Source organism: Triticum urartu, chromosome 1A, assembly GCF_056163025.1.
Source record: "Triticum urartu cultivar PI428250 chromosome 1A, HENAU_Tu73, whole genome shotgun sequence".
In the NCBI taxonomy this organism is placed as follows: Eukaryota; Viridiplantae; Streptophyta; class Magnoliopsida; order Poales; family Poaceae; genus Triticum; species Triticum urartu.
This window is the reverse complement of record NC_141873.1, coordinates 525,086,603-525,098,763: the sequence shown is the minus strand read 5'-3', so window position 1 is coordinate 525,098,763 and position 12,161 is coordinate 525,086,603. Positions and strand designations below refer to the sequence as shown.

Here is a 12,161-nt window from a genome sequence, read left to right as displayed (position 1 = left end):
TGACCTGGGGCGTAGCTATCGATCTGCTCTAGATGGCCAAGCGAGTTGGCCCGCAGTGCGAAGCCGCCGAACACAAAGATCTGGCCGGGGAGAAAGTCCTCCCTCGGGGCAGCATTGTTGTGGATGACTGATGGAGTCATCGAACCTTCTGGCGACGACACAGCGGAACTCTCAATGAAAGCACCAATGTCGGTGTCAAAACCGACAGATCTCGGGTAGGGGGTCCCGAACTGTGCGTCTGAGGATCGAAGGTAACAGGAGACAGGGACACGATGTTTACCCAGGTTTGGGACCTCTTGATGGAGGTAATACCCTATGTCCTGCTTGATTGACTTTGATGAGTATAGGGGTTACAAGAGTGGATCTACCACGAGATCGTAATGGCTAAACCCTAATCGTCTAGCCTGCATGATTATGATTATGACCTTGCCCCTACGGACTAAACCCTCCGGTTTATATAGACACGGAGGGACCTAGGTTTATACAGAGTCAGTCTACAAAGAAAGGAATCTTCATATCCGAACGCCAAGCTTGCCATCCATGCAAAGGAGAGTCCCATCCGGACACGGGAGGCAGTCTTCTGTCTTGTATCTTCATGGCCCATTAGTCCGACTCACGTCACATAGCCCGGAGGCCCGAGGACCCCTTAATCCAGGACTCCCTCACTGGGCTACTTCACAAGATGGTGAGTTTTGCTCTATTTTTCTCCTGTTTGGGTCGAGCATCACATGTCTCTCTGCTCCGGCCACCATGTTCACACCTCTTGTGTCTGTATCATGTGTTGTACCATACTTTGTCCTTGTCCTAACTTCTTCTATCAATGGAATGATACACAAACTTTGCGTATTCATGACATAATCTCTTGACACCAAAAAGACAATGGCAAAGTTTCTTCAACGGCAACGCCTTGAGGAAGGGTCGATATTCAAGAGCCCCATCATCGGATCTAACCATCAAAGGCCAGATTCTAGATTTTACATCGTTCTTCTTTTTCTTTTTATCCTGATCCCTTATGTTATATCGTAATTTCGAGAAATTACTGTTTGGTGTAGTGGTTTGGAATATGTTCTAGTTGCTCCTTTAGAGCAATTATCAATGTACAGTTGGTGTGAGATTACATAATAAAGATATGACATGAGACTTCCTTTTGTTTTATTATTATTATATATTCTAACACTGCAATTCACTCTTATAGAATTATCTTGTGGAAGTCATGACTTTGCATGCTGGATATAATAAATAAAACATACTAAGAATTAACAGACAAGCATTGGACCCATAAGAAATTTAATGAAACTTAGTACAATGAAGAGAGGTATCACATGCAATATATATTATCTTGGACATTTTTTTTATGATTGTGAACTCTTAATGAAAATTTTCAAACCTAAACAAAGTGTTTTGGCTAGACATGGAAGGCAGCCTAATGAATGCATAGTATGCATCTTTCTATTTATTTGTTATGGACCCTTCAACATGATTATTTATTTCATCCTTTGCCAGTCTGAAACTCTGTACTAAGTGAAAATATTGCTTGTGCATTCAAAAAAAGTTGAGACTAGTTTCTTTCCACGAGTGTCCACTATACCCACCGATGAGTTGAGAAAGACCTTCCAAGTGAGTTGTCATCGGTGAGGCCAGGGAGAGATGTCGTGACGCGTGAAGACCTTCCGTCAGTGGCACAATGATGATGATTCCAGCTCAGACAACGGGGTGAACAACGACGAAACGTCTATAACCAGACATAGTAAATATGACACCTTAAACGCCCGCGGACGCGCCCGGTCAGTGACCGGGCGTGTCCGTTTTGAGCCCCTATTTATGCGTCCGTGTAGACACACTCCTCATTTTTCTTCTCATATGTCCGATCATTTGCACATGATTGATGGAGATGAAAAAAGAGAAATAAAAGAATGAGTAAAGAAAGAGAAAAGGTGGTCCGGGGTGGGGCCGTGACCTACGCGGTGGAATGCCTGAGTGCGTCCACGAGCCCTCATATTCTCCCCATATTTGAGATGGATATGAGTGTCCGTGCACAGACGTATAGGGATGATATAAGGAGTCCGATTGAGTCACGTTTTCCCCCTTCTCTCTTGTTCAGCCACTAACCGGGTGCGTCCGCAGGTATATGAGGGATGATTTGAGGCGTCCGGCTGTAGATGTTCTAAGCCATGCCTACGAGGTCCGCAGGCTACTTGGCTTAGTTTAGATTAGTTTTGGTTGAATCTATGTCAAACCTGTTAAATTCCGTCTATGCTTGCAAGTATTTATAACGTGCTAGCTTAAATTCCGTCCGTGTTCGAATGTATTGATACGACACGGTTGAATGCCCGACACCCGGCTATGTGTCCATGTCCAGACGTGTTCGAAGACATTTTCGGCAGAAATTTGATGATCTGAGGCTTCTTCCAATGCTTCACCTTGGACAGGTGCTGAGATTGTCAACTAAGCAAAAAATCTGATGTGGCATGCTAGTTAAGAGGAGAGAAAGTAGTATGGTGATCCCAGGAGGAAACGGTGCTAAGCATGTGTACCTAGGTGGAAGCACAATGTTAAGTCTACAATTAATTAAATGCATGAAGCTTAGCACCCAAAAAATTAACACCTTTGCATTAGGACTAGAGTTGCTAAAGCATTTAATATACTTAGTACCTCATCTAAGCATCTTTGCATTGGAGGAGGTCTGAGATGCGCTTGCACGAGCCGAGTCAGAGATCGCGCGCAATGCACAATGCACATGCATTTAACTCGGGTATAAACGACGCAGTCCCGCCCCCCACCGAACATTGGCTCACAGTCGGTCATTACTGGACAGGGATCAGATGACATGCACCTTTGCATGTCACTGTGTGACTTGCGGCCCAAATTCATATTTAAACATTGTAAAAATATCTAAAAAAATCATGCATGTTCATAGCACATATTAAGATAATCCCTAAAAAATTCAGATCAAAATTCAAAACATACATCAAGAAGCAAAAAAGAGAAATCTGTTATGAATAGTTGCGAATGGTTCTCTGTATACTATTCACATATGAGTTTCTCTTTTTTGCTTCTTGGTGTATGTTTTGAATTTTGATCTGAATTTTTTAGGAATTATCTTAATATGTGCTATGAACCTGCATGATTTTTTAGATTTTTTTTACAATGTTTAAATATGAATTTGGGCCGCAAGTCACACCGTGACATGCAAAAGTGCATGTCACCTGATCCCTGTCCGTCATTACTACGACCACGGGCGGGGTCAGCCGGGTTCACAGAGTAATTAACTCGCGGCGCAACACACTTCCACCCACCTACTACCACTACACGTCTACACCATGCAGCAAACTACACAAACAATAATGCTAAACGTACTACAAAGAGTTAGGGTATTAGTTTCACTGCATTATGTTGTTCCATTGCAGCGTCTGCTGTGAAAATGGACAAAACTGATCTTTATCTAAAATCTCAACACAAAAGATATGTTTGGTTCTTGCCTATGACCGCCCTGCCAATATTGGCTTGCCAATTATTTGGCGTAGGATTACAATGCCCAGGGTTAGCCAAAGATTTGGCAAGAATCTGTAAAGGAAGCAACAATGGACTTATTGGCAGCCAAATATTTGGCAACAAACCAAACAACACATAAAGAATTTGGCGTGACCAATATTTTGGTAAGGTGAGTTGAAGGCATAAACCAAAAAAGATCTAAAATGACCCTTGAAAAAATTTCACGAAATGGTCCCTTTTTATGATGCCCGTGGCTAGGGCATCATGCTACCTATTATGACGTCCCTAGGCTAGGGCATCATATTATTTGGCATGGTGTCCTAGGCCGGGGTGCCATGCTACATGTCGCTACCATGACGCCCTAGCCCGGGGCGTCATGCTCTCTAGCATGTCGTTATAGCGCCGGACATCATGCAAAAGAAGACCATTTCATGAAATATTTTTAAATTAGGATTATTTTGTCAGGTAAAGGCCAGATTTGTTTATTTTCACGCGTCTGCTGGGCTCTTCACGTTCAAAACCACCATTTTATCAAGCAGCAGCACAGCACTGACAGCTTTTTTTACTCCTTGTTTTGTTTTGTTACCTTTGCACCCATCCCCATCGCCCGGCGCGGCGCCGTACAGTAATCACGGAGCGCGCGGCGCCCTCGCTGCCTCGCACTGTCACCTGTCGCCGCAGAGCTGCGGGAAAAGCGGCAAAAACCCACGCGGGCCGCGCCCTAGGCCTACCCCCCTGCGCCGCACCCCGCGCCGCGCCTGGGCCGCCGCACGGCTCCTCTCTTGGGTCTCCCCCCGCGGTGTCTTCAGTCCACTCCTCTCCTCACCACCGCCGCCGAGGATGGCCGCGCGCGCCGGGAACAGAGCCGGGTGAAAGCGGGCGAGCGGACCAGGGAGGGAGCCCTCCCGCGATGGCCGCCACTGCAGGCGGCGGCGGCGGCGCCGGCCCGTGCTTCTCGATCCGGTACCGCCTGAGCTCCTTTTCCCTCCTCCGCATTGCGCGCCGCCGCCGCCGCGCGCCCACGGGGCGGAGCTCTGACGCTGTTGTTTCTGTTTCGTATGTGCGCTCTGAACGGCAGGGGGTACGCGGCGCGGGCGCGGGCCGGGGCGGCGGACGAGGGCGGGAGGTGCTGGCCGCTCGGCGGGCCGCCGGAGCCGCTGCCGCCGATGGAGGTGCGGCGGTTCCGGTGGTGGGCGGACGAGGCGGCGCTGGCGGACGACATGGACGACGGGGAGGAGGAGCGGAGGAACGCGGCCATGCGCCGGAAGCGCTCCGTCGTCGAGCTCTTCGCCGCCGTGCCGCGGGTCGCCGGCGACGACGGGAGGAAGGTCAAGAGAAAGCTCGACAAGGGGAAGCAGCCGGCCGGGGCTCAGGCCAAGAAGGGGCCCAAGAAGGACAAGGCCCCGGCTGAGATTGCCGCGAGGAAAAAGGTGCGGTTTTTCTTCTACTTCTACCAAGCTCGCATCTGCATTACTTGGGTTTGGATTGGAATGCGTTTGTTGGGGATATTGTGTGCCTGGTTTTCCGGCATCTATAAAATTTGTCCGAGCTCTGTGAAGCAATTTCCGGCCATGGGAGAAGTGATCTTGCAAGCAGTTGAATGTGGATCCAGCGCAATGGCTTGCCAGGAAGATTGTATCGAGCGGATTAACCTTCATCAATCAAATCTCTAACAACCAGATAGTTTTGTCTCCTCCTCCTCACACAAAGGCGGCTAGGGTTTCCTCTCTCTTCTCCAGATCTATTGGAGTTTGGTCCTTTCGTCGCTTCGGCATCCATGGGTGGCGCGGCGGCAGCCTCAGTAATCTTCTAGTAGCTTTCTCGTTGCAACAGTATTCTGTTGGTCAGTGGAGGTGTGCTAGAAGTGTTAGCAGCACTGGTGGCTATGCCAGATCTGGTTGAGGATGATGATGGACCTTCGTTTTGCTTGGTGCAGGATGGTTGGTTCGCTTTCGTCATGCAGACCATGCGCAAGTGGTGGCACCGGGTCGGAGCGCCCACAAGCTTGGGGCGTGGCCCTGCTGATGTTCCATCGACGTTGTCTTAGTCCCGTCGCTAGGATTTTGGGCTTCAGTTGCAATCTTCAAATGCCATGAGGCAATTGGAGCTCATTAGGTGCTTGTGGTGGTTTATTTTATTTGTGCGGCGTTGGCTGCTCTTGTCCTTGTAATTGTTCCCTTAAGATAAATCAGATCTGACATGCCTTTGAGTGTTTTCCTGTAGAAAAAAGCAAGCTTGTATTGATGACTTGCAAGTAAAGAATAGGTGTGGATTGTGTTTAACGTGCTCTTACCGTAAGCAGTATGTCGGTCCGTGCTTGCTCGTGCACTCTTCTGTTCTTGCTCCCTTACTTCCTGATAAACCAGTAAATGGCCAAAGCTTCATACTTGTATCATGCGCATTGGTAGGTACACCCACCTACTCAACTTTGTCGCAAAACGTCGTAGTGTAAAACATGATTAGTGTACAATCAATATATATATATATATATATATATATATATATATATATATATATATATACACTTTGAGTTGAGTTGCATGGTGACATCTTAATTATGTTGCAATTGGACTCTGTATGTGCTATACTGCTTTTCTAAATGTGAAGGCTATCTCACTTAGAACGGTGATCTGTCATCTTTTCCTTTTCAGGAGAAAAGTGAAAATGCGAACGCTAACTCACTTAGCATTTCCCAATTATTTCAAGATGCCATACAAAAGAGGAAGCTCAAAAAGTCTCCTAGCAAGAAAAGGAAAAATCAAGAGGTCTCAGTTTTACCGAACAAGAAAAATATAAATGGAAGCAAGAAGTCAGTTTTGTCTAATCAGAAGGCTATGGAGAATGGTTGTGAAGTTCAAACCATTCTTAAGAAACACTTAGGAACAGGAGAGGGCACATTTCTGAAAAACTCTGATGTCACGTGTCCGTCAAAGTCTTCTCTCAAATCAAAACATGTTACTTTTTCGGACACAGCTGACATATGTGGGTTGACTGCCTCCCAAACTGAAGATAACACGGAGCAATCACAGGTGGTTCAGGCATCCCCGCAACCGTCCCAGAGAGACAATTCTCAGGTAGTCAATGATCAGCGCAATACAGAAGAGCCAGAGTTGGTGCATCAGCGGATAGATGCTTTATCGGGGACTATTGAGCAGGATAGCAGCTCTTTATCTGAGAAGGTAGGTTCAACTGGTGCCTCCCATACTGTTCCACTTACCAAACCTGTGTATCTGAGTCATTGCATAGAGATCTCTAAGAGGGACAACGGCAACCGTTTGAGCTCCATGAGCTCAGCTGCCCTGCCTAGTCCAGGGCTTGCTCAAAAGTCTGCTGGCGTTAATTTCCGTTTGCAAGAAGGCCCATGTCTTGGTATTGGGCGTCAAGCTGAAGAAAACTGTCAGATGATGCCAAGAGGACCATCTGTTCCTGCTGGTTTAGCAGTCAACAAAAGACCAGAATATCTTATGAGAACTCCATTGCCACATCCTTATAGTTCTGGCTATGCTGCTTCTCTCAAAGAAGCATTGGATAGGAATAGAAGCACAATTCTTCAGGAAAGGTTGATTGCTAATTGCCACTTGACAGAAGTTCATCCTAGTGTTCTTAGATCTGGTAATGACGTGGTGAGCAATATAAACACCTCAACAGGGTCAAACAAATCAACAAATGCACAACCTACAGTCTGTGTATCTGCATGCAGGAACATGTACAGTGACGGCTATATGGGTCTTCCTATTAATTCGCATGGTGAATTTGTCAGGGTTCAAACTGGTGGTACCCTTAATCCCGATGAGCTGCTTAAAACACAATGCTTGGGGAAGGATTCTTTGCATCCTTCAACACCTCCAACTTTCTTCACACCTAATACTTCCTTGGATTATGCCCATTTAAGAATCAACCATGAAGCCCCACCATTTTTTACAGTTGCTAATTTTGGTATTCAGCCAGACCCTCGTCTTATCCCCACAATGCCAACTGCACTCAGTAAGGGGTTCAGACAGCATCCCAGCTCTGAAAGAGTGGAAGCTCATAACCATGCAATTCCCAGCAGCATATATTCATGCAGGAACCAGCAAGGGAGTTCAGAGCAATGTTTGGGCGCTCGATTCCTGGGACATGATGATCAACTGCTGAAGTCACTTGAGATGCAAAGCTGTTTCCCAAGACAGAATTATAAGCAGAATATCCAACCTGCTGCTGAAACGACGATGCGCCTAATGGGCAAAACAGTTAGTCTTGGAACCGGCATTGGGGGTTTAGAAAACTGTGGTCCTTGTTCCAGTAACCAAATCAGAGCTGAAGATCGTTGCTTTCCGGGGATGTACACACAAGTTTCTCCGCAATTGTTTCATGAAGGTTTGGTTGATCCTGCTGCAACATTTAGGATTTTGAATGGAGGAAGACCACCATCTGAATATGCATCACGTTTTTCTTCTGTTCCAGCAGCTGAGCAAGGGCCCGGTTTCAGCAAAAGTAATCAGAGTCGTCAACATCAACTAGCCGTGCCAAACAAGGTGTCTATGCAACCGGTGAGCAGGTACAATGAGGTCAGACTGGGGCATCAGCAACCAGCTGTGGCAAATCAAGTTCAGAGTACTGCTAATCATCTACAACCTGGTCCTGCGCACTGCGGACGTACCGCTAGTGTTGCAACAAAGCCATCTTACGATCCATGGAACAAGTTCAAAAACATTGCAGAAACAAGACCAGGGCCATCTCAGTTCAGCCTTTTCCCTGAAAACAGCAGCAGCATGACACAAATGACCCCAATATCCAACTGTATGTCTGGCTACTCTGTTCAGAGCACTGCTGCACCATCAACAACTCAAACAAAGTTTACCTCACTCCGTCCATTGCCCCCTTCAATGGTCTCTTCTCATGTTTTTAGCAGTGAAGCTGCACGGCCTCATGGATCTACTGCACCCCGGCCACTAGTTCCCCTGCCTCGTGAACCAGGTAAAAGTAATGCTCCAGGTGGTGTGATCTTTGAAGACAAGGGGAGCATGAAACAGGCCACCGTAGTAGTATCAAGATCGAGTCTTGAGAGTTCGAAGCAAATCAACAAGAGTTTCAAAGGACCGGCAGAAAAGGATGATGTGTTATTGACATCACCAAAAAAACCTTGCATAGCAGTACGAAAGGACCTAAATCCGCCGCCACTCCTGGTAGAAATCTATGGATCCAGACCAGGTGGGCAGCCCCGAGATATGCCAGTTCGTCTCAACGGTGGGCAACCCCGAGATATGCCAGTTCGTCTCAACGGTGGGCAACCCCGAGATATGCCAGTTCGTCTCAACGGTGGGCAACCCCGAGATATGCCAGTTCGTCTCAACGGTGGGCAACCCCGAGATATGCCAGTTCGTCTCAACAGTGGGCAACCCCGAGATGTGCCAGTTCGTCTCAGCGGACCTGAAACAATTCTTCGAGCTGTAACCAGTGGTGCAAATACACGTTCGGCGTTGACAGATTCTTCCAGTACTGTGGGTACTAGACCTGTTAAGTTGCAATCTGGAGCAAAGCACATACTCCAGCCATGTGCTAGTGCTAGCTTGGACCAGGTGGATTCCTGGCCTGTGCGTTCGGTCATACAGCTTGAAGTGGAGAATGATGCTCGCGCAGTAGGTGCATCGAAGAAGACCGACCTGTGCTGAAGCTGCAGAGTTTAACCGTTCCCAGGGTTAATGAGTCTTTTCGTCGTCATCGGACTAAGCTAATCCTGAAGAAACTTCGTACCAAGCCCAACCTGAAACCAGATAAATGATCTTATGGGACGAAGCTGGCATCTTGCATCAGTTTCTCCCGTAATATCGCTAGCCCTTCCCTATTGTTGTTGTAATATGCTCCTCCATTTAGGTTAGATTGTATTTGTCCTCGAGCAATCGGCAGCATCTCTGCCTTTTCATCTTGGTTAGATGGTAGTTTCAGCTGGGATAGATGGAGTTTTCCAGCATTGGAAGAGAAGTTCTATTATTTTCCAACTGTTCATGTTGAAACCATTGTTGTTAGTTTGTTTTCGAGCGATCAATCGGCGAGAGCCCTGCCTTTTCATCTTGGTTAGATGGTAGTTTCAGTGCTGCCATAGGTAGAATTTTCTAGCATTGGAAGGGAAAATCTGTTATTTTCCTCATGTGATTTTGGCTGTGGTGGTGATACGAAGCCCCAAGCTTTTCCTTGTGTTGTTGCTGCATTCCTACGCATATGCTTCTGCAGACTAAATTCTCCCAACAAACTAATGAATTCTGTGAAGTGCAAGCTATTCTTCTCAGCCAAAGACAGTTGTTTATACAGTAATTATATTGAATGCTGCACAATCGTAGTACATGGTTGGTTGCCCATCTGAAGCACTGTGAACTGAGTAAGAGGGTACAGTTGGTGCAAAATTCAGACGCAAACGTATCATCTTGTATGTGCTGTGCTGGTACACCGTAGAATCAGAATTATGCATATTTTTCACCGACACCAACGGCGGCCGCCGTCGCCCCTCCCTCGGACGAGCGAGCGGGCTAGAGGCTTGCGAGGGTGCGGAGGTCGACGGGGTGCACGTCGGAGGCGAGCCGGGCGGCGTAGGCCCGCTGGCCGACGAGCACGTTGGCGGCCTCGGTGGGGTGGAAGGCGTCCCAGAAGAGGTACTCGTTGCGGTTGGGGCACGGCGTCTGGAACGGCAGGCAGGTGACCTGCCCGTTGTTCCGCCCCACGCCGCAGCAGCCCCGGTTGGTCACCTTCAGGCCATGGCCGCCCGGCGCCCGGAGGATGTCGGAGAAGATGCCGTCGATGTTGATGTAAGTGAAGTGCGCGCCGGGGAGGAGGCGGTTGAACTGGTCGACCATGCCGACGAGCCGCTGGTTGAACATGCGGACGGCGACGTTGATCCGGTCGACGCAGGCCACGCCGTTGGCGCTCTGCGTGGCCAGCTCGTTGGGGCTGCACCCGACCTGCCCGACGCCGATGAGCGCCACCTTGCGCGCCCCGTAGCTGTAGAGCGCGCGCAGGAGCTGCGTGTAGCGCGCCGCCAGGTCGTCGGCGTACTGCGCCGGCGTGTAGCGGCTGCCGGTGTTGTAGAAGGCCGGCATGAAGTAGTTGTTGAGGTAGTCGTTGCTGCCCATGCCGACGGTGAAGATGCACTGGCTCAGGCGGTTCGCCGCCGCGTCCTCGTCCCCCAGGATGCTCACCAGCTGCTCCACCGCGCTCTGGTAGTTCTGCACCTGCCCGCTGAAGCTGATCCGTCCACCCTGCAGCCAGACCCAGAAGCATCTCATCAGGAATTGACATGGCATTCGCGACTGCTAGAGTACGGAATGCGGTAGCATGCTACGTACCAGCTGCTGCCCGGTCTCTTCCCGGATGCCGGCGGCGGCGGAGGCGAAGTTGACGCCGGTGAGGAGCTGGTCGCTGGTCGCGCCGGCGAAGGGGGGGATGAAGTCGTCGAAGCCCAGAAGCTTGGCTGCACCCAACGCAAAAACAGAGCAAGACTGAGCTGTACGTAGTTTCGGAATGTGTTTGTACGTACGTGTCATATATAGTTTTGGGTGCTTACAGATGACGTCGACGGTGGTGAGCCCGTTGGAGAAGCGTCCGGTGGGGCCGCCGGCGAAGTCGACGCCGTAGGGCGGGTAGTTGGCGCGCGCGAGCGAGACGATGCCGTTGTTGTTGCCGTTGTCCACCAGCGAGTCCCCGAACACGAAGTAGCAGGGCACCTGCGGCGCCGCCCCGGCCGTCGTCGCCGCCGCGCCCACCACCGCCAGCACCACGGCCAGCGACCGCCAGCTCGCCCGCCCCGCCATTGCGCTACCGAGTATCTTCTCGGTGACACAGTGAGCGAGCCGCTGCTGGATGGAGTGAGTGAGTGAGTGAGATTGATTGTGATCGCGACAACACACGCACACACAGAGGGGATGTGCGTACTGTCATGCTTGTGTGTTATTTATAGGGCTGGTGAGTTGGGCAGCGGTGGAGATTAATCACCGATTGGGCCTTTTTGCCACTCGCGCACTGTTGGGTCCGGCATTTAACTTGGAGGCGGCGGGCAATGTGGTTAAGCAATGCAGCTTCACCGCGTCGGCGACGACGCTCCGAGTGTAAACAAGGACCGGCCGGCACGGGCACGAGCGATTTATACAACACGGTCTGGGCTCTGGGGTCTGGACGGACTCTGGAGACATATACAAATACAATCATACGTACAGTACTACAAAAGACGTTGAGAATCGGCGTGGATACACATACACACTGGTCGTTTGCACACGTACTGCCCAGCTAGTGCCGTGTGATGTGGATTAGTACATGTATGTATTGCTATGCGTAGCTCGACGTACGTACGTACGTACGTACGTATGGTACGTGTTTAGCTCAAGGACGAGGTAGCTAGCTGCACATCAGTTACTTTCTGATTGGGTGAACGGAAGCTCCTACATTGTGTGAGTACATGTATATATACATACATGGTCAGTTGGTTTTGACTTTTGAGCAATGCCGACGTATAGTGCGTGCAGTCTTTTCCCCCATTATAAGAGTACTCTATCGACCGGCTAAACTGACGAGTTACTGGAGCACGTACGAGTTACTGGAGTACTAGTTCAGTACATGAGCCGCTAATAACTCGCCGACATTTCCAGCCCTGCTTAGCAAGTTACGGATCACCCATCATCGTCGGGAAGCATCGCCACCGCACC

The 12,161-nt window shown here is 49.4% G+C and overlaps 2 protein-coding genes across 3 annotated transcripts; one reads left to right on the top strand and one right to left on the bottom strand.

Annotated features, from left to right (window-relative positions):
* Positions 1 to 4,108: 4,108 nt before the first annotated feature.
* On the top strand, positions 4,109 to 9,517 carry LOC147992194 (uncharacterized). 2 transcript variants are annotated; one of them, XM_087528427.1, is made up of 4 exons: positions 4,109 to 4,455; positions 4,571 to 4,922; positions 6,144 to 7,848; positions 7,936 to 9,517. In XM_087528427.1, exons 1-4 carry the CDS (start codon positions 4,403 to 4,405, stop codon positions 9,141 to 9,143), a joined length of 3,318 nt encoding a protein of 1,105 aa, XP_087384553.1. In that variant the 5' UTR covers positions 4,109 to 4,402; the 3' UTR covers positions 9,144 to 9,517. The 2 variants fall into 2 exon arrangements, with proteins under 2 accessions (XP_087384553.1, XP_087384549.1); XM_087528423.1 differs by having other exon boundaries at positions 4,110 to 4,455; positions 6,144 to 9,517.
* Positions 9,518 to 9,767: 250 nt separating this feature from the next.
* Positions 9,768 to 11,391, bottom strand: LOC147992193 (GDSL esterase/lipase At5g45670-like). The gene is made up of 3 exons (XM_087528430.1): positions 11,027 to 11,391; positions 10,809 to 10,933; positions 9,768 to 10,721 (listed from the first exon to the last, which is right to left on the bottom strand). The coding sequence occupies exons 1-3, from the start codon at positions 11,271 to 11,273 to the stop codon at positions 9,996 to 9,998; spliced, it is 1,098 nt and encodes a 365-aa protein (XP_087384556.1). The 5' UTR covers positions 11,274 to 11,391; the 3' UTR covers positions 9,768 to 9,995.
* Positions 11,392 to 12,161: the final 770 nt, after the last annotated feature.

Bases quoted from the DNA above. Each gene is read 5' to 3' on its own strand.
- LOC147992193 (XM_087528430.1), bottom strand. From the start codon at position 11,273: ATGGCGGGGCGGGCGAGCTGGCGGTCGCTGGCCGTGGTGCTGGCGGTG. The intron at 10,934-11,026 runs GTAAGCACCCAA...CGTTGGGTGCAG, and splicing joins CACCACCGTCGACGTCATCT to CCAAGCTTCTGGGCTTCGAC. The intron at 10,722-10,808 runs GTACGTAGCATG...GTCTGGCTGCAG, and splicing joins AAGAGACCGGGCAGCAGCTG to GGTGGACGGATCAGCTTCAG.
- LOC147992194 (XM_087528423.1), top strand. From the start codon at position 4,403: ATGGCCGCCACTGCAGGCGGCGGCGGCGGCGCCGGCCCGTGCTTCTCG. The intron at 4,456-4,570 runs GTACCGCCTGAG...TCTGAACGGCAG, and splicing joins GGCCCGTGCTTCTCGATCCG to GGGGTACGCGGCGCGGGCGC. The intron at 4,923-6,143 runs GTGCGGTTTTTC...TTTCCTTTTCAG, and splicing joins AGATTGCCGCGAGGAAAAAG to GAGAAAAGTGAAAATGCGAA.